The sequence below is a fragment of the Callorhinchus milii genome, unplaced genomic scaffold (assembly GCF_018977255.1).
Source record: "Callorhinchus milii isolate IMCB2004 unplaced genomic scaffold, IMCB_Cmil_1.0 Scaffold13, whole genome shotgun sequence".
NCBI lineage: Eukaryota > Metazoa > Chordata > Chondrichthyes > Chimaeriformes > Callorhinchidae > Callorhinchus > Callorhinchus milii.
Window position 1 is genome coordinate 12,256,543 of NW_024704754.1, and position 27,598 is coordinate 12,284,140.

At 42.7% G+C, this 27,598-nt stretch overlaps 1 protein-coding gene across 3 annotated transcripts in view; it reads left to right on the forward strand.

Annotated features, from left to right (window-relative positions):
• The window catches only part of LOC103177292 (serine/threonine-protein phosphatase 2A 55 kDa regulatory subunit B beta isoform), a 174,380-nt gene that overhangs the window by 124,751 nt on the left and 22,031 nt on the right, over positions 1–27,598 (forward strand). For all 3 annotated transcript variants that reach the window (XM_042339870.1, XM_007891394.2, XM_007891393.2), the window contains 4 exons: positions 13,495–13,592; positions 15,907–16,072; positions 17,755–17,867; positions 26,729–26,906. In XM_042339870.1, the coding sequence (XP_042195804.1) occupies positions 13,495–13,592; positions 15,907–16,072; positions 17,755–17,867; positions 26,729–26,906 (555 nt within the window). The remainder of the gene's footprint in view (positions 1–13,494; positions 13,593–15,906; positions 16,073–17,754; positions 17,868–26,728; positions 26,907–27,598) is intronic.

Sequence of the window (27,598 nt, forward strand, 5' to 3'; positions counted from 1 at the left end):
TCTGCTTGCCGATCCTGCACTTTAATTGGACCAACCCACCACATTATATACCCGGGGATCTCTACTGTTTGACTTGTGTTTCACAGTTCACAATCACTGAACCCATTCAGAAGTCATTAGCAAATCCAAAAATAGATTTCTAAGGGCTGAGGTCTGATGAGATAATCAGCACAATTAACCCATTTGGTTTTGAAGGCCAATTACACTTCAGTACTGAGTAGGAGTTCTGCTTTTGTATTAGAAAGCTTGTAGGGAACAATTCAGTGGCAATTTTACAGCTTTCTGAATATATTATTTTAAGCTATGCACGTCAGTGAATGCATTCTTATTACTGGTCTGAGTTTTAATGCCTTTGCTACTTAATGGCTTGGAGATGAGCGACAATGGGGTATGCTGATGTAGTAATGTGAATGAGGGTTTCCGTTCCATATTGCTATTAATAATAATCCTTCCATTCCAAATTGTTAATGGAAGTAGAATTATTTGATCAGGATCCACTAAAGGAGGGATCTAGCAAGGGCTAGAAGAATAATTGATTATTAATTAATGCTTGCAGTTGATATAGTGCCTTGTTAAATCGGCGAGCCTCCTCAAGGATTTGGTAGAATTTCCTATGAAGTGTAGTGACTGTGTATTTTTAGGCTAACTCAACACCTATTAAATTATGTAAAACGGTCAAACTGGAGCCCCTGTGGTGGGGAGAACTGTAGCTTATGGACTGGCAGCTCACTGGTTTGAATCCCAGTTCACGCTGAGTTTGCATGACTGCTTGACAAAGCTAAGTTGCCCCTGGCATTCCAGGTTAGGGAGGTGGGTTCCTACTCTTTCTCTTTATCCTACCATTCAATCTCGAGTATCTATCAACTCCAGTGGAGGAGTGAACAACATAAATTCAATGGACCAAATGGCCTTCTTCACCACATCATCAACCCAACCACTTGCATCTATGTAGCATTTTCCATGTCAATGACCCCCCGCCACTTTTAGCTTCTTCTAGACCTTTCTAGCAAGCGACCTTTCTAACAAATCCATTTTTCTCTACACGTTTGAAATCATTCTTATTACTAATAATCCTTGCATTTGATGTAGCATCTGTAACATTGAAATATCTCTCAAAAATACTCAGAAGTTTGCTGTCGAATGGAGTGCCTATTGTAGACAAAAGTGACATCCAGTATGTGTACAGCAAGGTCCTGGAAACAATCCTACTGGTGAATTGGTTATTTACTGCATGAAGTAAACATCAATTCATCTGGAAGGTTGTTGGTCAGGATATAGGGAGAAACTTTCTCCTCGTTTTGAATAGGGCAATAGGATCTTTAACATCCACCTGATTAGGTAGACTGTAGACTAGACCTAAGTTTATTGATATTTTATCCAAAGTATGACATTAGCAACAATGGTCTTGTGCTGGAATGTCAGCCTCGACTGTGAGCTCAACTCCAGGTGTGAGGCTTGAACCCATACGCTCCTCACCCAGAGGTAATGGTGTTGCCAATCACACACCATTAGAACTATTCAGCAGTGTGGTGCAAAATGCTAGCCAATTTTGATCACTTCCTATCACTCTGAGCACAACATGCCAAGTACATCGCAGTCACACTTTGTTTAGGCTGACACCCAACTTCTGAGCAGATGTCATCTCGTTTGAATCTCAATGACAAACCTGTCACATCGCTGATTGCTTTCTCCTGCAAAGTGTGACAATTCACGTTTGTGAGGCACTGCACAGCAGCTGTTAATTTTCTCTAAAATTAAAAATGATTATTCACAGTGGGTGGAGCGGTTTCTCTGTTCCTTCCCCCACACTTATTGCTCCACATCACAAGCTAGTACAGGTGCGGATGCTTATTGCTTAATGGCTTTATGGTCTGTTTCAAGCCTGTTCTGTTCAATCTAGTCATTCATTATAAAGCTAATGAGTTGTACAAAGATTAACAAAATGTGTTGTATACAAGTTGCAATTCATACATCAAGAAGATAAAATTGTTTGCAATATTACGAATGTGTGCTCTGGCACCAGCTGCAGGGTGTATAATGTAAAGAATGTACTGTTAAGCGCTCTGAGACGCTACCCTGCGTGGAGGGTGCTATACAAGTGCAAGTTGTTGTTGTTTGAGCTCAGATAAAAAGATGTTCGTCAAGGACATTAGTGACCTGGATTTGCAGACTCAGGGCAAGGTGACATCCAGTTTGTGGTGGGTAGGGGGAGAGGCAGTTGAATCAAATAATGTTCAATACAGAAAAAATAATAATAATAATAATCCTTGCATTTGATATAGCGCTTTTCACGTCGGGAGGATGTCCCAAAGCGCTTCACAGAACACACTGTAAAGTGAATTGACTGTATATTTGTGGGCGAACGCGGCAGCCAATTGCGCACAGCAATGTCCCACAAACAGTCGTAGATTGAAAATGACCAATTTATTATTGTTTTTGGTTTTGGAGGGATTATTATTAGGCTCTGTGTGGAGTAAGGAAACTTGCCCAAGGTTTCGTCCTCTGCCTGGAGTTGAACTCAGGTCTCTCACTTGCAAAGTGAGTGCTAATGCTCTAACCACTGAGTTACAGGACTCCACAAAATGTTACGTGCTGCATATAGGATCGATGAATTACATTTATAGAGAGCGTTTCACGTCGGGAGGACGTCCCAAAGCACTGAACTGTCAGATGTCGGGGCCCGAGCATGGGGGAGGGGTGGTGTAGGGGTGAGGGAGGGCAGAGAGGTGGGAAGGAGACGAAAGGCAGGATCAAAGAGAAGGGTCTTGAGACCGACCTTGAAGGAGGCAAGGGAGGAAGCGAGGTGATGGAACCGTGAGATGGAGTTCCAGAGTGTGGGGGCAGAGAGGCTGAAAGCCCGGCCATCAATGGTAGGGCGGGTTGGGTGGGAGACATGGAGCAGACCGGAGCCTGATGAACGGAGGGAGCGGGCAGGTTGGCAGGGAGTCAGCAGGTCAGAGAGGTAGGAGGGGGCAAGGCCATGGGTGGCCTTAAAGGTGAGGACGAGGATCTTGAACTCGATCCTCTTGGGGATGGGGAGCCAGTGGAGTCGGGTGAGGGTGGGAGTGATGGGGTCCCGGAGCCTGGTGCTCGAGAGTACACGAGCTGCAGAGTTTTGGATAATCTGCAGCTTGTGAAGGGAAGAGTTGGGAAGGCCGATGAGGAGGGAGTTCCCGTAATCAAGCCTTGAGGTGACGACTGCGTGAGTGAGGGTTTTGGGAGCTTGAGGGGTGAGGCAGTGGCGAAGTCTGGCTATGTTGAGGAAAGTGGTGGTAGGCAGTGCCAGTCATGGCGCGAATGTGGGGGAGAAAGGACAGTTCAGGGTCAAACAAGACACCCAGGCTCCTGACTGGCTTAGTGAGGTTGAGTGTGCAGCCATGGAGGCTGATGCTGCCAGCGCCTGAGGTGCGGAGGGGCTGGCGCGAGCCAATCAAGAGGGCTTCTGTCTTGCTGACGTTGAGTTGAAGAAAGTTGGCCCTCGTCCAGGACTTGATGTCACTCAGGACACCAGTAGTCCTGGAGTTCAGGGTGGAGGCAGAGAGGTAGAGTTGGGTGTCATCCGTGTACATGTGGAAATTTACCCCATGTCTGCGGATGACGTCACCAAGGGGGAGCATATAGAGGGTGAAGAGGAGGGGACCGAGGACAGAGCCCTGTATAGGATGTCAAAATAAGAGGCACATGTTCTCATGATGTGGTGTGTAGTAGACCTGGTCTGTAATACAGCCTAATAGAATCAGCCTTAATTCCCTCTCGAGTGGATTTGTGCAAATGTAACTTCCAGTTTAAGAGACAGGAGCATGTCTGGAATAAGTATGTGACAATGGTGATCTTCCACTCCAAGTGTGATGTACTTTGTCTCTAACAAACATCCAGAGGTCATTCATTTTGTAAAACAATCACGAGAGACAACTTTCTTCAGCTCAACGTGCGTAAAACTGAGGCCCTCCTGATTGGCTCGAGTTAGCGCCTCCGCACCTCAGGCGCTGACAGCATCAGCATCCAAGGCCGCGCTCTCCACCTCTCAAAGCCATCAGGAACCTCGGGGTTCTGTTCGACCCTGAGCTGTCCTTTCTCCCTCATATCCGCGCCACAACTGGCACCGCCTTCCATCACCTCCGGAATGTCGCCAGACTACGGCACTACCTCACCCCTCATGCAGCTGAAACTCTGGTCCACGCCTTTATCACCTCAAGGCTGGACTATGGGAACTCTCTCCTCGCCGGCCTTCCCGGCACCTCCCTCCACACTGCAGGTCATTCAGAACTCTGCAGCTCGTGTACTGTCCCGCACCAGACACCGCGACCACATCACTCCCATCCTCACCCTTGCCCGCCCTCGCCCTCGCTCGCCTCCACTGGCTCCCCATCCGCCAGAGGATCGAATTCAAGATCCTCATCCTCACCTACAAGGCCATTCATGGCCATTCACGGCCTTGCTCCCTCCTACCTCTCCAACCTACCTACCTGCCCGTACCCTCCGTTCCTCTGGCTCTGGTCTGCTCCACATCCCCCGCCCCAACCGCCCTACCATCGGTGGTCGGGCCTTCAGCCTCTCAGCCCCGCGGCTCTGGAACTCTATCCCCCAGTGCCTTCGCCGCCTCCTCCCTTTCCTCCTTCAAAGCCGGTCTCAAGACCTTTCTCTTTGACCGTGCCTTCAGCTCCCCTCTCGACTCTCTACCCCCTCCTCGCTCCCTCCCTTCCCTTCCCTCACCCTGACCATTTCCCCACTGCTCGGGTCCTGACCCAACTGTACAGCGCCTTGGGACGTCCTCCCGACGTGAAAGGCACTCTATAAATGGAATCTTGTTGTTGTTGTTGAAATCAGGAACCTCAGGGTTCCTAATATGATTTGAGGGAGACTGTGATTGAATTCCCTCTTCAGAGAACTACAAATACTTGCACCTGACTGGTACTGCACATTATCCATGAAAAGGTCATTCATTTTTGGTTAGTAAAACCACAACAACGTACACTTTTCACAAAGGGTATGAGTCGAAGATAGAGGTTGGCGTCTAGATACATTGGTATTGCTTACAAGTGGTTTCTGAGATTGCTCCATCTCAACCAAACTGTCTAGGGAATAGCCAAATAGAGCTAAGACTCTTCTCTGTAGAGCAGAAGGGACTATCTGAGACTGAGTCTGCCCCTTGCCTTCCTTAATGCAGTGGAAAAGCCATGGATTGGAGCAGATTGTGTATTTACTGGATGTGGAGTCCTGTAGCTCAGTGGTTAGAGCACTCGCCTTGCAAGTGAGACATCTGGGTTCAATTCCAGGCAGGGCGGAACCTTGGGCAAGTTTCCTTACTCCACACGCCTAATAATAATACCTCCAAAAACAAAAACAATAATAAATTGGTCATTTTCAATTCACGACTGTTTGTGGGACGCTGCTGTGTGCAATTGGCTGCTGCGTTTTACAAACTATTCAGTCAATTCACTTTACAGCATATTCTGTGAAGCGTATTGAGACGTCTTGAAGATGTGAAAAGCGCTGTATCAAATGCAAGGATTATTTATTATTAGTTACAGGAGAGGAAGAAAGATTTATAATAATAATAATAATAGTAATAATCCTTGCATTTGATATAGCGCTTTTCACGTCGGGAGGACGTCCCAAAGCGCTTCACAGAACACACTGTAAAGTGAATTGACTGTATATTTGTGGGCGAACGCGGCAGCCAATTGCGCACAGCAATGTCCCACAAACAGTCGTAGATTGAAAATGACCAATTTGTTATTGTTTTGGGTTTTGGAGGGATTATTATTAGGCTCTGTGTGGAGTAAGGAAACTTGCCCAAGGTTCCGCCCTGCCTATGTTCATTTGATTGGGCAGGGGAAGCATTGGGGATCCATTTGTGAAAAAAATTGGATTGGAAAAACAAACAAGTGCAAGAGAGGTGATCAGTAAATCATTCTATGGTGTCTATTTTTTCAAAACCTCTCAAAACATTTCCTTTATAATTTCCTATCAATGCAACTAATAATTGGAATTTATAAGACAACGCACAAGTGTGTGCAGGAGGCTGTGTAGACCTACACTGCATATGTAAAAAGCAGGCGTCTGACTCCCAGGAAGATCATACCTATGATTCATTTTAATACCTTTTTATTGTTTAATTTTCTTGATGAATTTCTGTTGATTTATGTTTCACATATTTAGACAGAGCGTTGGTGTGGCAGTGAGGGAGAAGGCACTTGGATAATTTACTGATTCCAGTGTTGTGAGGGGGCTGCATTGACATCTGCTGATATTCTCTTGAACCCACACAGCACTTCACTTTAAAATCTATATGTTAATTCCATTCTTCCATCTGACGATGCTCACTACTTAATTCAATTATTTTTCTGAAGAGCGCTGGCGGAAAATAGCATTGAAATGCATCCCAAAAAGTATGTATAATATGTTCCTGCAACTTTCTTATTGCTGTATTTTTTTAAAAAATATTTACATTTTACTTTTTTCATTCTATTGGACGCAGTTGCATAGCTGTTTCACACTCACCAGTCCCTCCACCAAGTGATGTGTGAACATTGACAGTGAGTGTTAATGAGCCAATTAACCACTGGCACAACTCAGTGTGACGCAGATCATGTCCTCACCTGGCGGCCACACCGACGAACCTTGGAGGAAGGCTGGCAATCTGAGATGGAAACCATGTTTCCTTGGAGTCCTGTAGCTCAGTGGTTAGAGCACTCGCTTTGCAAGTGAGAGACCTGAGTTCAATTCCAGGCACAGGGCGAAACCTTGGGCAAGTTTCTTTACTCCACACGCCCAATAATAATCCCTCCAAAACTAAAAACAATAATTAAATTGGTCATTTTCAATCTACGACTGTTTGTGGGACATTGCTGTGCGCAATTGGCTGCCGCGTTCGCCCACAAATATACAGTCAATTCACTTTACAGTGTGTTCTGTGAAGCGCTTTGGGACGTCCTCCCGACGTGAAAAGCGCTATATCAAATGCAAGGATTATTATTATTATTATGTTGATTTTTCTTTGTTGTTCTCTCCCCCTGACAATGGGGCATTGAGACCAATTGTGGCTCCATCATGACAAGCATAGCTGAGGTAGAACAAGGATCAAGATTAAGACCTTCCAAGCGCTCATGGCCTGAATAAATCCACTGAGCCACGGAACCAGCTCTGATTATTAGAAGGAGTTAATGTTGAGATTCGTTATCCTCCTCTTTTTAAGTAGCAAACTTGCTTATAAAATCTCTCTGCTTGATCTGCAGAATGTAAGCAATGGTAACATCAAAGATGGAGGTAAAAATACTGTGACGGTTTTGCTTTTCTCATAGGCACTTCAGATCTTGGCTTGTTCCAGTGGGAGCAGAACACTGCATGAATTTTTTATTAAAATCTTTTAGTGGTGTGAGTATTAAAAAAAATTAATTAAAACTGAATTGATTTCTTTGGCGGTGTTACGGCATGAGATAACAGCAGAGCATTGCCCTTTGTAACATGTGCTCTCAGTAATGATGCAAGCACTCCAAATGTAATATCTATTATAATGAAGGACTTCAGCTGATATATCATTAAATGTAGTACATGGAGAAGAATGTTCACAAGTAATGGCAGCAGCAATTAATCCTTTCAGTTCTCTTGCAAATGGTGGTGTCTGCATTCAGCTACAATTAGCTTTGATTCTGATGTTATACTGTATTCTGCAACATGACTACTTCAATGAGCAAGAAAATTGGCCCGGTTATTGAAATTTTCAAAACAATAATAATAATAATAATCCTTGTATTTGATATATCGCTTTTCACGCCTTCTAGATGTCTCAAAGCGCATCACAGAATATATTGTAAAGTGAATTGACTGTGTATTTGTGGGCGAAATCAGCAGCCAATCGTGCACAGCTAGTGTTCCACAAACAGTCATGGATTGAGTGACTAAATTATTATTGCTTTTTTTCTTGAGGGATTATTATCAGCCATGTGTAGTAAGGAAACTTGCATTTTATGTAGCATTTTAGCTCGGGTTAGATTCCTAATCAAGTTACTGGCATCTACTTACATTTGTACCAGTACTTACTCACAGAATGACTTTTGTTAATTGTTTATCAAGGTGAAGGATGATTCTTCTGAGGTAGTGCCCAATTAATAAAGCAAACAGGATACTGGGATATATTGCTAAATCAGTTGAGTTTATATTCCCAGTTGTCATTTTCAGGCTATATAGTGCGCTGGTACTACTGCACCCAGAGTACTATTCAGTTCTGGTCACTCTGACATAAGGACGCTGCCCAAGTCATAGAAACGATGCAGAGAAGAGCAACGAGGATGATCCCCGGTGTTACAGAAATGAGGTATGAGGATTTGTTTTACTCAGAGGATAATTAACAACTGGAACTGGTTGCCAGGACACTGGACTCATTTAAAAAGCAGCTTAATGCTGTGATGGGAGGACAGTGGGGTGTTCTGGAAGGATGAGATCAAATGAGCCGAAGAGCCTTCTTTATCAAAACCAATCTTGTGATACAATACAAGGCAAAATTATACTTGTATAGCGCCTTTTATGTCAGGAGGACGTCCCAAGCTGCTGGACAGTCAGGAATTTGGACCCGAGTGGGGGAGAGGGGTTGGGGTAAGGGAGGATAGGAGGGTGACCGAAGGCACGGTCAAAGAGGAGGGTCTTAAAGAAGCAAGGAAAAGAGCGAGGCAAAGGGAATGTGGGATGGAGTTCCAAATGGTGGAGGAGGAGAGGCTGAAAGCCCGACCACCGATGGTGGGGCGGACCACAGGTGGAATTGGAGCAGGCCAGAGCCTGCTCAGCGGAGGGAGCGGTCAGGTTGATAACCTAGTCTAATCCCACTTTCCTGTTCTGTAAATGGAAACATGGGACCTGGGTTGGCCATATCTGAATCTGTTCCAATTCAGACTTTATTTTATAATGTATCTGTTTGTTCCAGTTAACACTTCTAANTTTTTTTAAATCGTGAATTATTGAAATAAAAAGGTTCAGGTGGGGCAAGAGATTATTTTGCCATTCTATCAAGTATTGGATATGTGGAACAGACTACCAACAAAGAAATTGAAACTATATACCATTACCACCTTAAGAATAACTCAGTAAGTATCTGCTCGGGTACAGAACTGGAAGATTTTGAATGGTGTCGTCTTAGACAAACAAATTCCCAGGGACACCATGTTTCTGCCCTGCTGAAGCCAGGGGTATAGAGGAGGGAAAGTTCTGTGGACAAGAGGAGTCCAAGTCTGATTGTTGTTTTACCAGCTGGGTGTCTGACACACACAGAAATCTATTGCCATGTTTAACATTATCCACACCAGACTGCAGTTACGCATAATCATGAACATTTCTGTTTGTCTGCAATGCAGTGCATATTCTCTCCCCAGAGGGACACGGATGCTTACCTGATCTTGCAAAGGGATTGGTATACGTTGGCAAAAGCCAAGGCTTGCGGTCCGGCCCCCCTGAGAGGGCAATGGGGTATTGCTGTAATTTAACCAATTGAAACCATCAGCTTGCCAATGCAAACAATGTTTGCTCATCCTGCTAGGGCTACCCTACTTATTAGGGCTTTGGCTTTCAAGAACCAAGTGGGAAGAATCCTTGTCCCCAGTAACTGGTCTGCCCTTCTAAATCTTGCCAATGAACCAGGTTGACTGCACTGTTATCATCAACGCCTTGCAGTTCTGCAGCCTCGGTACTATACTCTGCCTGGCTTCAGGAACCAGGTTTCAACTTCCCTCAAGAGAGTTGATCTATTCTGATATTCCAATAACAGGCATGTCACCTTGAAGGCATCTTAGCCCCAAGAAGATACCAATTGCCTCTTCTTTCTCCCCCCCGTTTGAACCAATTAAATCCAGATACTGTGGGTGGATGTATTGCAGATAACCTTGCGGATTGGAAAACAATTGTGAGAAACGTGGAAGGGCTGTACTGTGGATAGAGCAAATGTCCTACAGTCTGCTTGTGTTGGTGTGGTTCGTAGAAGGAACAAGTTTGAAGGGCGGAAATCCCATTGCTTAGGACTACCGCCACTATGCACCCACCCTCTGGAACTCAATCGCGCAGTCTCACCCCCTCCCTTGCCACCTTCAAGACCCACCTCAAGACCCTCCTCTTCAACCGTGCTTTCGATCTCTGCTTCCCCCCCTGCCCTCCACCCTCCCCCACCCCGACCCTCAGCTCGGGTCTGTAACTCTGTCTGTCCAGAACCTTGGGACGTCCTCCCGACGTGAAAGGCGCTATGCAAATGTAATTTTGTTGTTCTTGTTGCTCGCCCCAAGGTTTTTGTGGGCATTCAGGTCATTGCAATGATAACTGAGTAACATCTAATAATAAAGGAATAGAAATTGAATGGGTTTAATCAGTCACTACACATGTCAGCAATTACTGTAATGCGCTTTGAGACGATTTGACATTTGTAAGGACTATGAAAATTAAAGTTTGTTCATTCATTTTCCACTATTGGTTGAATCCCTGTAGCCAGGCACTGAGATTCTGGAGTAATCCTGTGCAGAAGTGGTTGAATGACAGATTATTCACACATGAACAAAACAATTTTTTAAACAATGAGTATGATATTGCATCAATTTGACAAACTGTGAAAGTCCAGATGGCAACAGATAAAATGAATAATGAAGTGCCTGTAATCTCTATTAATATTCAACAACACAAGAAAGCAAGAGAGCCCAAGCTGTCAGTTCTTACTCCATTAAACCAACTTCACTTTTGCTTTCACTATCAGTGGATAGTTCTTGTTGCTTCTCTCTTTTTCCCTCTCTTTTCTCCCCCTCCACCCTAATTTTCTCTCTGTGTCTCATGCTTGTTTTCATGTTACTACTGAACATTGTCTCTCTCTATCTTTTCTCCTCCCTTCTCTTTTTTTCTCACGCTCACTCTTTCACGTTTCTCTTTCTCAAGCTCTCTCTCTCTCTCTGCTTCTCTCTCATGCCTTCTCTCTCTCTCTCTCTCTCTCTGCCACTCTCTCCAGGTCTCTCCCATTGTCATTGTTTTTATGGTCTTTTCTCCTCACCTGACTGACTGAATGTGATAATTCAGAGTTCTGATGCTGTGTGTTGGCTATAGCTGTTTGATTGGTCTGTACGGTAGAATAATCTTGAGGATCTAAGTGTATTAAAGAGCCACATCTCTGCTGTTCGTTCCCAAAGTGATTTGATGTGCTGAATTATTCAGACTTGAACGTCTGCAGATTTTCTTTTTAGATACCTCTTAACTGAACTGCTACTGCTTATTTTGTTGACTGTCTCATTGTTTTATAACTTGTAAACTATTGAGGAAGGCAGCAGAGCATTTAAGATCTGGTTACTGTATCTGACCTGAATACTGTAATGCAGTATAAATGATGATTAGAATACTGGAAGCTCCAGCTGCTCGTCTTTAATTTATAGAAGTACTTAGAACCATAAAATTCTACAACACAGGAGGAGACCATTGGACCCATTCTATTTCAGTGAGTGAGTAGTAAATGTATGGAACAGGCTCCCTAGGGAGACGGTGGAAACAGAAAGGTTTGATTCTTTCAAAAGCAAATTAGATAGATTTCTTTTAGGAAATAATATCTTGGGATACAATATATAATTTGGGACATGACATGTGCATGCGACTTCCAGGATGATCTAGCAATCCAGTTCATTTAACAATTCTTATGTTCTTATGTATTAGTGTCAGTTCCCAATTCCTTCCAATACTATTCCTCCACACGTGTTAGTGTCTTTTAATTGTCACCGTCGACTCTGCTCCAACAGCCACTCCCAGTAGTTCATTTTGTGTTCTGATAATAATAATAATAATTCTTGCGTTTGATGCAGCCCCTTATCACCTGGGCCAATAGAAAAGTTTGTTCACGCTTTTTCTGCGGATTCCGCTACAAACAACCATCTGCTACAAATCCGCTATAAGTTAGTTTCTGGCCTGCAGGAAACACCAGGCATACAGAGGGAGAAAATAATCGAAGAGTATGGGAGAGGGAAATGGAAGGAAAAGAGGGAGAGGGGATTAGAAGGCTTTGGATGCTCATCTGGAGTATAAACACCGACACTGGTCGAATGGCCTGTTTCAGTGCTCCATAGTTTATGAAATTCTATGTGAAAGATTTTTATATTTTTATAAATAAAAAAATTGTTATAAAAATAATCCTTGTATTTGATATAGCTCCTTTCACATCTGCAGGATGTCTCAAAGTGCTTCACAGGATTTCCTATAATGTGTATTGACTGTGTATTTTGCAGGTGGACACCTACTGCTGAATGTTGTGGCGCTGATGGGAAATATCCCACATAATCAACACAGGAGGAGGCCATTCAGACAGTGTATCTGTGTTGTTACTAGAGCCATCTACTCATAACATCATCACCCTGCTCTTTCCTTATGAATCTTGTGCTGCAGTTGCTCCCCACAGGGGTGATACACTAATTAGTGCTAATCTTCCCCTATTCTCTTGAATATTATTTTTCTTCAAGTTTTGATCTAATTCCATTTTAAATGCTGTATGGACTTAGCTCATCAGTCGTTTATCATTAAGCATTCCACATTCTAGCAGCCCTATGGGTAAAACACACAACACCACTGTAAAACACACAGTCATTATGCTTTATAGTACATCCTGTTAAGCACTTTGAAATATCCTCCTGAAGTGAAAGGTGCAATATCAATTGCAAGGATTATTATTAATAGTATTAGTATTGATGTCTTCTAATCTTAGCCCTATTTGATATCCCTACGCCCATTCCAATCAGCATCTTTACTGAGTGAAAATGGTGATAGTTCCCTGCCAGGAGAATAGGCGGGGGTGGGGGGCGCGGGCAGAGAATAAACCTGACCTTCCTGAGGAACAGTGAAAGGCAATGTTAGTGGGAACAAGACTTCTGTTAGCAACAGAAGAACACTTGAAGAAATCTGAGGAAAATCTACAGTGGAGTAATACATGGGATAGGGCTTCTGAAAGGAAAGAGTCCCAGTTTTGAAGTGCAAATGACAGCAAGTCTCACAAATATCCATCACCCTTTCCAGAAACCGAAGCAGTAAATTGAGTTTGATATTGCTTGTAGGCATTGTGATGCTGGTTGGATGTCATCTGTGATCTTTATTTCAAAAGTTTTCCTTTCCCCTTTGAGTCTGTGCACTGCATGTACCTGATCATACAAGGATTTTACAGTGTGTCTGAGTATTGTTTATGTTGGGCATTGGGTAGTAAAGTTGTGGGGAGGGATGTGGAAATGGAAATCGCTAGTGGTGATCTTTTTCTTTCCTGTTTTATAACATGATTTCTTAAGATCGCTCTACTTATCAGTAAATCTGTGTCCAATTCATGGGTGTGACCATTGCTGAATTAAGCCCTCCAAGACACTTACCCGCATGAAGGGCGCTATATAAATAAATGCAAGTTTTTGTTGAATGTGTGTAGTGCTTTGGTTTGAAGTGGAAAACTGTTTATTTATGTGAATAATGATTCCTTTAATCACAATTGTATGTTCATTTTTCTCCCCTCTTTAGCCGACATTATTTCCACAGTAGAATTCAACCACACAGGAGAATTGCTAGCGACAGGGGACAAGGGCGGTCGAGTTGTAATATTTCAGAGAGAGCAGGAGGTAAGTTACACTGAAAAGCCAATATGCCTGTTTTGTTTCTATTAAGCAGCATCCTGCTGATCCATAAGCTTAATGGCTTCAGAATCTTAAAAGCTTCTTGACAAATGATTTGGAAAATGTATTCCTATGTCTGACAGGTTGCTTTTCCCACCCCCCAACCCCTTGCTTTCTGTTCTATATCTTAATATTCCTTTGAAGGTTGGCAAAGCTTTTCCAGCTGTCAAACACTCTCTGCCTTCCCCTTTACCTAATCATCCGTGCAAATTATTTTTCTTTTAAAGTTATTTTTTCAGGGCTCTTTCATACATTGCCGACCCCCTCCACACACACACACACACACACCACTACCACGATTGCTCTGCTGGTGATGGCAGCTCAGCCACACAGTTGCAGGAGGTCCCAGGTTTCATTCTGTGCTTCGCACCGACTGAATTAGCTGAGCAAAAGTAGGATGCAGTGACGGAAGACACATTCGTGTTGGCCTCAGTGTCCCTCTACTAAACAAAGACAATCCGCCAGAGTTCCTCCTCCTGATAACTATACATTAACTCCTACTGGAAAGATGTGGTATATGTATATAAATTGGATGTGAGGGTGTATTGGGTGTGGGGTTGTATTGAGTGTGGGGGTGTATTGGGTGTGGAGGTGTATTGAGTGAGGGGGTGTATTGAGTGTGGAGGTGTATTGGGTGTGGGAGTGCATTGGGTGTGGGGATATATTGAGTGTGGGGTGTATTGGCTGTGGGGTGTATTGGGCGTGGCGTATATTGGGTGCGACGTGTATTGGGTGTGGGGTGTATTGGGTAAAGCCGAGCTTGCTTTGACTAAGTAGTTGCAAACTCTCTTGTGGTCAGCCAGCTAGACTTAAGTATCAGCCTCAACATCGTTGCTGCTCTGTGAGGCAGAGGATCCCGAGACCCTTTTGGAAGTGATTAGAACCAAATGTTGTGCCTTGATTAAGTGTCATTTGAAAATTACAGGGAAAGCATTTGGCTGGAACAACAAATGCTGCCTGTTTGGTATTTGCCTTACAGCCTGCGAATGGCTTAGCTCTTTGACCTGTGATTGGCTTTCTCTGGTTTCCCAGCTGTTAACAAAGTTTGAGAATAGCCCTCGGCTGCAGTGTCCATATCAGTGAGTGCATCGCACCTAGTGACCCTTTTCGACCATCGGGGGAGAGAACTCCATGAAGACAAGTGCCCAAGACATTGAAAGTAACTCAAACATGTATTCCCTCTGGAGAGCAACCAATTCTGTGGCCCAGAAACCTTTTCTAACAACAACAACAAGATTCCATTTATAAAGCGCCTTTCACGTCAGGAGGACGTCCCAAGGCGCTGCACAGTTGGGTCAGGACCCGAGCATTGGGGAAATGGTCAGGGTGAGGGCAGGGAAGGGAGGGAGCGAGGAGGGGGAAGAGAGTCGAGAGGGGAGCTGAAGGCTCGGTCAAAGAGAAAGGTTTTGAGACCGGCCTTGAAGGAGGAGAGGGAGGAAGCGGCGAAGGCACTGGGGGATGGAGTTCCAGAGCCTCGGGGCATTCTAAGGGGCATTGTCAGGCAGTTTAGAAAGCTGATAATGAAGACAACTGTTTATCCCAGCTCATTATTCATCATGTCTGATGTTGCTTTGGGTTTAATATATTAAAACTGTACAGGCTGCATCGTAAAGATCTGGGAGCTGATATTCCACTTGCTGGGATGTTTTGCAAATATATGGTCAATTCACTTTACAGCATATTCTGTGAAGCACTTTGAGACGTCTAGAAGACGTGAAAAGCGCTATATCAAATGCAAGGATTATTAATATTATTATTATTATTCAGCTTATTGAAGGGCAATAAAATGAATACCGTGTATCAAGTATAGCCTCTTGGGAGTGCTTGTCTCTTGATGCTGAGCTGACTCTATTCTCCAGATTTATTTTTTTCACTAATTTTACCACCTAAAAATACTTCCCTAGCAGAACTTGGGGATTACAGGGGGAAGGGAAACTGTTACAACCTTACCCTGATCTTGTCCTCACCAAGCTCCTCTGTAGTGTCTTCCATTTCGGGAGGTCATCCCAAGGCGCTGGACAGTCAAGAGTTTCGGACCCGAGCTGGGCATAAATTACATTTACATGACATTTGATATATTGCCTTATCACGTCTTCGAGAAGTTTCAAAGCCCTTCACAGAATATACTGTAAAGTGAATTGACTGTATATTTTGTGGGCAAAATTGTCTAGTTCTATTGAAGCTCATAATTTGGTCAATCTCTTGATAATGGAAATGTCCCGATCTAACTTTTTTTTTACTGTTTCCCATTTTCTCACAGAGCAAAAACCAGTCTCACCGTCGAGGAGAATATAATGTTTACAGCACTTTTCAGAGCCACGAGCCAGAGTTCGACTACTTGAAGAGTCTTGAGATCGAAGAGAAGATCAATAAAATCCGGTGGTTACCCCAGCAAAATGCAGCCTACTTCCTGCTCTCAACCAATGGTATGAGATAGTAGTATTGAATTTATTGGGGTTTTCTTAATCTTCTTCAGTACAAAGTTCCATCCCACTGTAACTAAGTACACACTGCAGAATGTTTTCCCCTCCCTTACCCAGGGAAGGCTGAACTCAGTTTATTTAGTCTTCCGTTGCAGCCCAGCTGAGATCAGCAAACGTAGTACAGAGCAGGTTTCGAACCAGACTTTAAGCTATTCTACTACAGAATCGGGGCTGCCTCCATTCAAAAATCTCATTGGTCTGTACAAGAAGAAGATTCATCTTTGAGATGTTTGAACTTAATAAGTGCTAGATCAAATGGAAGGATGATTATTAAAAACAGACAAGATCCAGAATGCAGGAGAAACTCCCTTTGCTTAGTGAACATTTTCACTGGGTCTTTAACCTCCAGCTTGAGGTCAGGCAGATATGACCTCAGTTTATAGTCTTGTCCAAAGGATTGCACCTCTAAGCAGTGTTCCCCTAATACTGCCTGAAAAGGACAGAATAATATGTTTGAATACGACATAAATCAAATCGTCAGTGTCGCTCCTCAGCATGTTGGGGGAAAGTAATAATGAATCAGTAAAATATTAATATTTAATAAATATTACAATACAAGTGATTGTCTGATAATGTTTTGCCTGAGAAGTTTCATTTTCCATTAAGAAGGTGCATTTGATATCAAAGGAATGGCAATAATCAGCTCTTCTCCAGTGCAGACATTCTGTTTAATGTGCTTTCACTTCTATAGCTTCATTATAAAAATCATTTTTCACAGCATTAACAATTCATAAGGTCTCAGGGGCCAGCAGTTACACAGTGTTTGTGAGAATAAATGGATTCTTCAGAATTCACTGCTCTTTGATCAAGCCCTCGGAAAAAAAGAAATTTACCAGGCTTTTAGCTACTAGTAACTCACACCTTTTCATACAGCACAACTGGGCATTGCAATGATATATATTTGTTCCCATAACCTACAGTCAGATTGCAAAGTACAAGGTCACATTTGCTTTCATGATTGTATTTATCTTCCTTATTATTTTCAATTCTGGTAAATTCCAGAGGCTTTTATAGCTGGATCTTCTGTCTTAAGTTTTAATGCATTCAAAATAAATATAATAAGATAAACTACATCCTGGAAATCCTCCCTAACATTTAAATTAAGCAAAATAAACACCCCCTAACACTTAAAATGAATAAAAGTGAATTTTAAATAAATAAAATAAATATAAAATTGGAATTGACTACATGCGAGGTGGGATTTTGGCTCACAGAATATTAAATGCTTGTGGAATATTTTTGTGAGCAATTGGCTGCCGCGTTTCACCCACAAAATACATAGTCGATCCATTTTACAGTATATTCTGTGAAGTGCATTGAAACGTCTCAATAACATGATAAGATGTTATATCAAATGAAAGGATTATTATTGTAGATGTGCTCTCATCTCCATCCTTGTTTGAGAGTGTCTGGCATTGTAAGATCACCTAGAATAAAGGTGCTAATGCAGGTGGCTCAGAATTAGCAGCAACTTCCAGATCACTTTATTTACAAAATACAGTTACAAAACTTCACAATAAAATCCTGCAAAGCATTTTAAGACATCTCAATGATATAAGGCGGAATATCAAATTCAAGATCTATTATTATAAACAGATTTTTTTCAAATGCTCTTTTTTTGTTAGATAAAACTGTTAAACTATGGAAGATTAGTGAGCGCGACAAAAGACCAGAAGGATACAACTTGAAAGATGATGACGGAAGGCTGAAAGACCCCTCCACTATCACAACACTGAGGGTAAGTCAACTCTTGACTACTTCAACCTCAAACTCTTCCACTGACAACAAAGTAAGACCAGAAATAAACTATATTGTGGGATTGAACCGAACAGACCAGGAAAGTTTCAGTTTTGGTCCCTGGGCTATGCTGATTTAGATGACCTGAAGTGGACTGATAGCGGGCGGGGGTGTGATTGCCTCAGGTTTCCTGATGGAAATGTATCATATGGTTGTCAGGTGAGGACAAGATAGGATTGACTGTTATAATCCTCCCATATTTGCTTACCAAGGTCAGACAACGTACCAGAGAGCTAGTAAGACAAGTAGAACTATACTCCAACCTGAGTTACTGAGGAGGAAGACTACAAATAAGGAGAAAAATTAGCGGAGGAGAGATAAATGCCTGGGAGGAAACAATCCATGGAGACTCCAAAGATAAAGCATTTGGATCCATGGCTCTTTAACCTTCCATTTAAAGGTCTGAATTAAAGATGAAATTTATATAAAAAGTGCATCAATGCTCCCAGTTTCTTACCATGCTCTATGAAGGTTAACTTGCTCCTTTTTAGCTGAAGATTGTTGAATAAAGTGGGCTCCCTCTGGTTTTCTTCAATTCCATCAGAGAATTTTGAGGGATATATAATAATAAATAAAAATTCTTTCAATCTAAATTGCTAGGTTTACAAAATAATTTGTAAATTGAAAATCTTGGATTCACCATGCTGCTAATATGTTAAAATGTTATTATTGTGAATAATAATAACAATAATCCTTGCTCTTGATAAAGCAAGTGCTTAATCACGTCATCGAGACCTCCCAAGCTTCACAGGTTGTTACACAGAGAGCTGTTATGGTCTGGAATGCATTGCCTGAAAGGGTGGTGGAAACAGATTAAATAACAACTTTCAAAAGGGAATTGGATAGGTACTTGAAAAGGAAAAAATTGCAAGAATATGGGGAAAAAGCGGGAGAGTGGGACTGATTGGGTAGCTCTTCCAAAGAGCAGGTACATTCACGATGGGCTGAATGGCCTCCTGTGCTGTAATATTCTATGATTCTATGTTCCATTTTATGTTACCTGTTAGTCTTTTCTCATATGCTATCTTTTTGCCCCTCTTATTTCCTTTGTCAGTTCTCCTCTGCACTGTATGCCTTCTGCTTGATTCTCTGGTGTATTTTGAACCTAACATTTATCATAAGCCTCCTTTTTCTGATTAATTTTAATCCTAATTTTCTTAATCATCCAGGAAGCTCTAGCTTTGGATGCCCTACCTTTCTCCCTCTTGGGAATGTGTTCGGTCTGCACCCTAACCATCTCCTCCTTGAAGGCCTCTCATTGCTCGTTTACTGTTTTACCCTTTCCACCATATAACCACTCCAGACTTCCACTCCTGAATCCTGGATCTTCAGAATATCAATTGGCATTAAAAACCGTGTTTGAGCCACTGTCAGTTTAAATCTGAGCCGTACTGACCAGGGAAGATGCCAGAACCAATTTCCTTTCATGTACTCCAAACAAATGTAATTTGTTGTTGTTCCTACTCTGCTTATTCAGGCTGCTACAGTTGCCTTCAGTGCCCTGACTTGGAGATTATTGGGAAATTATTTAACCCAGGGTACCACAGAAAATTGGATTGCTCCATCTGCTGCTGGCAGGTTGAGATCAGCGGTACTTAAACTGCAACTTTCAGAGTTGTGCAAGTTGTGTCTTTATCCACTAAATCATTGGAGGAGCTACTTCAGAGTTCTTTGAGACAACACAAGGGAAGGGTGAACGGTCCTCTGACATTCGATTAGCCCTGATCATAACATTCTACATTATATACAATTGTTTTTGTTATTTCCAGATGATCATTCCATTTTTAATTAATAGAATAGTGTTGTTGAGCTCCCCTACTGTTAAGGATTTAGAGCTACCCTGCATGATGGGTGTTCTATAAATGCAAGTTACTATATCAATTTTAGCTTCTGTCTGGCTTGTAACAGAGGTGGACATAAAGACATTAAATAGCCTTCCATTGCTATTTAAAAGAAATGGGGAATTATTCTCCCACTTTTTCTGCCCTTTATTGCCTGCCGAATCCAATTGTTTCCCCAAATTCAAATTAATTTGCTACTCATCTTATTGCTGGGACTTTGATCTCATGATCCAGGCTGATTGGCGATGCACTACATTGTTAGAGATGTTAAACCAAGGCCCTGTCTGCCTGTTCAGGTTGATGTTAAAAATCCACAGCACTATTTGAAAAGAGAAGGTAGTTTCTCTTTCAAAAGTTGAATTGGTCATGCAACTCATGGCTGACTACTTGTCGGACATTAATCTATGCAAATTGGCTGTCACATTCACCTACAAATACACAGTCACTAAACGTAATACTTCGAAGCGTTTTAATAATAATAATAAGTTTTGAGATGTTTCGACATAGTAAAGCATTATCTCTATTGCAAAGGTTATTTTATTTTAAAACAACATTCTCTTCATTACTACTCAGTTACATATTGTAAATGCAGTGAAAAAGTTATTTTTATATAAAAAACACTGTTCAAATACAAGATATTAGCATGTAGAGTATTTCCTGTACAAATGCATATGAACAACAACAACAACAACAAGATACCATTTATAGAGCGCCTTTCACGTCGGGAGGACGTCCCAAGGCACTGGACAGTTGGGTCGGGACCCGAGCAGGGGGGAAATGGTCAGGGTGAGGGGAGGGAAGGGAGGGAGCGAGGAGGGGGGAAATGGTCAGGGTGAGGGGAGGGAAGGGAGGGAGCGAGGAGGGGGAAGAGAGTCGAGAGGGGAGCTGAAGGCACGGTCAAAGAGAAAGGTCTTGAGACCGACCTTGAAGGAGGAAAGGGAGGAAGCGGCGAAGGCACTGGGGGATTGAGTTCCAGAGCCTGGGGGCTGAGAGGCTGAAGGCCCGGCCACCGATGGTAGGGCGGTTGGGGTGGGGGATGTGGAGCAGACCGGAACCAGAGGAACGGAGGGTATGGGCAGGTAAGTAGGGGGATAGTAGGTCGGAGAGGTAGGAGGGTGCAAGGCCATGAATGGCCTTGTAGGTGAGGATAAGGATCTTGAATTCGATCCTCTGGGGGATGGGGAGCCAGTGGAGGCGAGCGAGGGTGGGAGTGATGTGGTCGCGAACAAGGTTTCAATGCCCATTATTATTGGTGGCTCCGAAGTCTGCTTTTGTGCCATTGAATAATCTAGAAATGAAGCACCGTGCGGCAATGAAAAGATAAGGCTGGATGTACCAAAGCATCTGAAGCAAGAAAGATGTTCCCAAATGGAAGATTATTTTGCTACATCACATTACTTTTACATCTGCTGATTGTCACTTTTTTTAAACTGTTAGCATCCGCTTCTCATATCAGATTAATCCTACTTGTGAGTGATTTGTAATTCAGCAGTGAGATCAAATGGCTTTCAATATGATCTCATTTTAAAGTTTAGTTCCTTGACTGGGTGGCTTTGCAACAAGCGATCCATTTTCCCAACAACAAATTATCATAATCTATTCTGAGATACAAAGGAGGGAAGAGAATTGTAACGCTGCATCCCAGAGCTGAAGACATTCAGTAAATCCAGAGACACAAGCCAATCTGAATCCAGTTCCTGTACTATATTTAAACGGCAAAGGTTCCTTTCCTGACCTCAATATTCATATACATTATCTGTATCAATATTCATATTCATTATTCACATATATTATTAACAAAGAGAGCTTGTCGAATGGTTTAATATCAAGACTCCAAAACAAAGTATTAAATCTACGTGCTATAGACCCACTCATTGGGTCCTTTCATGGCTTTTATTGCTTGATTAAGGATTGAAGCTGGCATTATTGGTCATGCAGGATGCATTCCAGTACAACCCAGTGGTGGCTCTGTTTTACTCCAGAACAAATGCAGTGAACACAAAAGACTCTGAGAATATGAAAGTACATGAAGGAGAATAAATAGAGCATTGTGTTGTTTGGCGCCTGAGCTTCTGAGAGGAACCATGGCAGTTTAAGAATTATGGAGTATTTTGATAAACATCTTCAGTGTGCTTTTTTAAAAAAAAATTATCAAGAATATTTATATGAGAATAGTAACAATACAAACACAACAGTAAATCAGTAAGTATCTGACCAGCATTCAACACTTGATGCGTGATTTCTTTTCGCCTTCTGCAACAGTCAAGTTGCAAATATATGCAAATAAATCAAATATCACTGAAATATAAAATATAGATAACATGTTAAAAAACAATGATTAAATATTTAACCAAACGCAAATGACAATCATAGATTTCTCCATTTATGACTCCCATTTATGACCCCACCCTACCTCTGCGACCTCCTAATCCCCTAACAACCCGCCCGTTCCCTCCGATCAGCCGGCTCCGGCCTGCTCCACGACCCCCGCCCCACCATTGGCAGGAGAGCCTTCAGCCACTCTGCCCCCAACCTCTGGAATTCCATCCCCCAATCACTCCGCCTCACCCCCTCCTTAGCCTCCTTCAAGTCCCGCCTCAAGACCTTCCTCTTTGACCATACCGTCAGCCACCCCCCTTCCCCTCCCCTCCCTTCTTCCCCCCTGATCTCTGCTCAGGTCTGAAATGCTGTACTCTGTCCAGCACCTTGGGACATCATCCCAACGTGAAAGGCGCTATACAAATGTAATTTTGTTGTTTTTGTTGCTTAATCCGCAGCATAGCTGAAGCTCTCTATATTACAACCTTCCTTTTTCTATTTTATAGATATTCTAAGGTAGACCTCAGGTTGCTTGCTAATTAAGAACCTAGATTCTGGGCTCAAATCCTGGTGGGTTCGTTCAACCGTTCCACGACTGTTTGTGGGACACTGCTGTGCGCAATTGGCTGCCGCATTTCACCCACAACTATACAGTCAATTCACTTTACAGTCTATCCTGTGAAGCGCTGTGAGACGTCTAGAATCTAGACGTGAAAAGCGCTATATCAAATGCAAGGATTATTATTATTATTATTATTATTCAGCTTATTGAAGGGCAATAAAATGAATACCGTGTATCAAGTATAGCCTCTTGGGAGTGCTTGTCTCTTGATGCTGAGCTGACTCTATTCTCCAGATTTATTTTTTTCACAAATTTTACCACCTAAAAATACTTCCCTAGCAGAACTTGGGGATTACAGGGGGAAGGGAAACTGTTACAACCTTGCCCTGATCTTGTCCTCACCAAGCTCCGAGCTTAGTGGTGGCCAATCTGTAGCCTGCAGGGCCTTCAACAAGCAGCCCTCTGAACATTCGCACTGGTCTAGGTAAGTCCGTGTTCTTTTAGAAGTGTGTTTTCCGTTTTTTCTTGATTGAACATTTCTCGATTATGGCATGAATCAAGAAATATTCAATCAAGAAAATATATTTGCTGGCCAACCATAAAGATTGGCTACCACTGCCAAGGGGGTATTGGATAGCAGCCACAGTATTGTACCTTGTCATTGGATGGCAGGACCTCAGACTTGTACTTGATCCCTTCCCAGCCCAGCTGTGTTAATATCTATCGTAATTTTAACTTGTAATACGAGCTCAAAGCAAAATCTGGAGATTGAACTGGTTCAGTAGGGAAGCGATTAGAGGTGTATGGCAGGAGGCTAGGGAGGGGGTTTTAGGATGGCTGATGTAATAAACATTGTCACAGACTACGGAATGGTCTGCTTCATCCTATTCTGTAGATCCTATTCTGTGTAATAGTAGATAATAACATATGTAATGTAATACCATCGCACCTTATATACATATGTTGTGGTATGGATGGTTGGGTGGGGTAGGGGCGGGGGTGGAGAGGCAAACATGCTCCATTAAATAATCTAACCCTGGTTCGTGGATACTCCCCAGGTTCAGTCTCAGTATTGCTCTTAGTTAATTACATATTGGGCATCAGCATCTCTAAATGGGGCTGGAGAGGGAGCGAAAATGTACGAGAAAGGAAGCATTCTTCTGATTATCAGATTTTAAACAGCCGAAGTGCTCAATAGGATATAAGAGACTTGTAACTCCATTAAACCAAAATTACGGAAAGTAGTAAATAAGAAAGCATCTCAGTAACCTTACAGAATGTCATTTGTAACAGTTGAAGTGTTGCTATTTCACTGTTAAAATATGAAGCATGTTCGTGTGTGCTGCCATAGAGAGCTTGCCACTCACACAGGCTCTCTTCCCAGCAGCGCACAGATTAAAAACATTTGACAGGTTAAAGCCACCAATTTTCATTCCGAATCCAACCTGCAGATTGGGCTGATGAGGCAAAGTATTTATTTATGCACTGAACGTTGTGTCAGAGCAAAAGAACAAAGGATTAATTGGACTGGAAAATGGACGAACAGAGAGCCTGAATAGCAGGTTGATCCGGGGTCACAAACAGAACTTACCAAAGGTTACTTCAATTTCAGACAATTTATTTTTAGAAGTACCAGGGATTTTTTTCCCCAATTTGCTGATAATTGCCTGTCCTGATCAGACACTGGTATAAGCCTGGGTTTCAGTATCCTGCTCCTTTGTTAGAAGGACGAAAGCCATCAAAAAACAAAAAAAGACTTATCCTACGAGTCAAGTGATTAATTACCATGTCGACAGTCACGATCACAAGGGCTGCTTTATTCAGAGAGCGTTGCATTACCATAGGCACCTATCAGGGAACATAGGCTTCTATTCTTCAAAGCCAGAGAGCTCTTGTTAGTTCCATTTAACTAGGCTGACTTGTACAGTACAATCCGCTGTTTAAAAAAGCACTCCTTCAAGAGCTGTCAGGGAGCCCTATCATCTGAGCTGATGAGGTGCAACAGAATATGCAGCATTTGCATTTGGTTGACAGAACTGTTGCTTGCACACAGCGGTCGTGCTGTTGACACTGGATGGTTTTGGTAGATCAGTCATCTCTTCCCCCCCCCCCCACCTCCCTCCTGAACCACCCAGCAGGTGCCTGGAGTTCAGCTTGTCCTTGCATTGGTATATCAAGTAGTACAAATTACCGCTAAGACATAGTGATCGGTCGCTAATGGTACCAGGTACCTTGTCATCGTACTACAGGGGAACAACAGGGTCTTTTTAACCTTTCCTTCTCCAGTCACCTCTTGTTTTGCAACCTGTGTTAGTTACATTGTAACCTCAATTGGTCAGTCACTTCATGGCTGTTTGTGGGACATTGCAAATTGGCTGCTAGTTTTGCCTATAAATGCACATAAACTAAGCTTCACAATATATCTTGTAAAGCACTTTGAGATGTCCTCCTAACATTAAATGGCGCTATATAAAATGTTAGGGTTATTATTATTTCTACACCATTATTGCTTGTTTTGCATTTTACCTTCTACTTATAACTTTAAATACACCCCAAGATTATTTTACATTGTTAGAAAGAGAGAAGCAGAACAGCAACTTCATATAACAATTATATAGTATCTTTCATGCAGGGAAATGCCTCAAAGAGCTTCTTAGAGGCAGAGTGGGAGCCGGAACAAGGTGGGGAACCTGGGGGTGATTAGAATGAGGCAGAGTGGAGTGCGTTTTCTAAGTTTAGAGTAATGGGGTAATTTGTCCATTGTAATTTGTAGTATGAGCTACGTGATAGCCATCTTATGCAGATCAGTCCGATTCACTGGGCAGGACCACCCCCGGCGATGCATGACTAATAACAGATGGGTCACTGGGTTTTGCTCAATAATTTTGAATGAACTCCCTCGGTCTTACTGGTGTGGTGCAAAGGCCTTATCCTTCCGACACAATCTTCCTAGGTGGCTGTATGATTGACAGTCAGCTTTGCTCCACCCAGGGTGAAAATGTCAGCCAGCGACTCCACGCTGCTGAGTAACATGCAGCGATAACAAATGATGCATCATTGATTGTGTCTGTCTGCATTAGCCAGCCAGCCCTTCACAACTGGCTCAGGCAGAAGGGCAAGTAGGTTGAGGGTTCTGCTGTCACTCCACCCTTGCAGTCGTCACCTGGCCAGCAGCTGTACTCTCTGAATGAATAACTCGAGGGACCAATTGAGGCTGAATGGACTATTCTGCACCCAGACCATTTGGACATGGTGGACCTGAATGAACTTTTGCTGAATAATTCAAGTTAAAGCAGTAAAATGCCAGCTAATCTGGTTTGTCAAGCTCTTTGAGATGGCCTCCTGACGTGAGACGAAAATGTAAATTGTATTGTAAACTCAATTTAAGCTTTGTAAAAATCATTTGTATGAGTGAAATCTGCCAGGTTGTAACATGGATATAGATTGGGATAGGAATACGTATTACGACAGTCATATAGGGGCTGCGTCAGGAGTACAGGTGATTACAGACACAGGCTATGATAGGCATATAGACTGTTATAAGCATACCTGCTCCTTATAAGCATACAGGCTGCTTTAGGAGCACAGACTATAATACTTCTAAGCTAATAGACGTAAGCACCGCCAGGCTCACATAGGAAAGTTGTCACTTGGCAACCAGAGAACGAACAGCGTCTGTGCCCCAGCGAGAGTCTCTGCCTGCAGGAACCGAGGGGAGAAAATGAAAGAGGAAAAAATAGTAAAACCAAAATTAGATTTGAGAACTTAGAGATCTGTCTTTGCAAAAGAAAATGACCAAAGTGCTGGTGTAGGGAGGGGCATTCTTGATATGTTTCATTTTATAGTCTTTTAGCAAGCGATTGTGTGCGTGCTGCATTGTTAATGGTAATATCCTTCAGGTGAGACATTAAACTGAGGTCCTGGTTGGCCATTTGTGGACGTTGCAAATTGACTGCCGCAGTTGCCTACAAATATACAATCACTACATTTATCCTGTGAAGGCTTTGATGTGAAAGTCGCTATATGAAATGTTAGGTTTTTTGTTGTCTCTCTCAGACTGTTCTGTGCTTTTATCTCCAGGTTCCAGTGCTGAAACCCATGGACCTGATGGTGGAGGCAAGTCCTAGGAGAGTATTCTCCAACGCTCACACATATCACATCAACTCAATAGCAGTAAATAGCGACTATGAGACCTACATGTCTGCTGATGACTTGAGGATAAACCTCTGGCACTTAGAAATTACCAACAGAAGCTTCAGTATCCTTTTTTGCTGAAAAACTAACGGCTTCTTAAACAGTCTTGCCATGTATAAAATGAAGGTGGACGATTAAGTAAAGAAGGTCCTGACATGGTTTGAGATCAAAGCCATCCTCATTCAAACAATGGGCTTTCCTCATTTTGTTTTAATTGTTCACCCTGTCAACAACCTGCCCGAGTCAGAGCTTCCCTCGTGGGTGGAATGAGTTTTTCCAGCAAATAACAGCCTTGTAGATCTCCCAAGTCTCAGGTTCAATTTTGAATGTAATTCAGTGTAAGTAGCAGGGTCTCATAAGAACCTTCCTAGAAGGTGAGTTTCTGGGGACATTGGGAGATGAAGGGATCCAGCACTCTGTGATGCCCCTCTCAGTTTAATAGCTTGCTGACATACAAGGTGCACATATGTGCAAGGTACTGACAGATTGGCATATTGTGGAACCATAGTAGATTAAGTCACTGTCCCCAGCACTGCATTGGATTGTCACCTTAGACTATTTAAGTTCAAGTCCCGACATGGGCCATGAACCCACAACCTTCTGACTTAGAGGCAAGAGAGATTGTCAAACTAGGAGTTATAATGTTAAGACAATGCTTTATCTTGCAGACCAAAGCTCTACGTTTACAAACTTGCTTTTCTTTATTTGATTTGTGAAGAAGCTTGTGGTATTTCCTTCTCTTCCCTCCCCCCACCC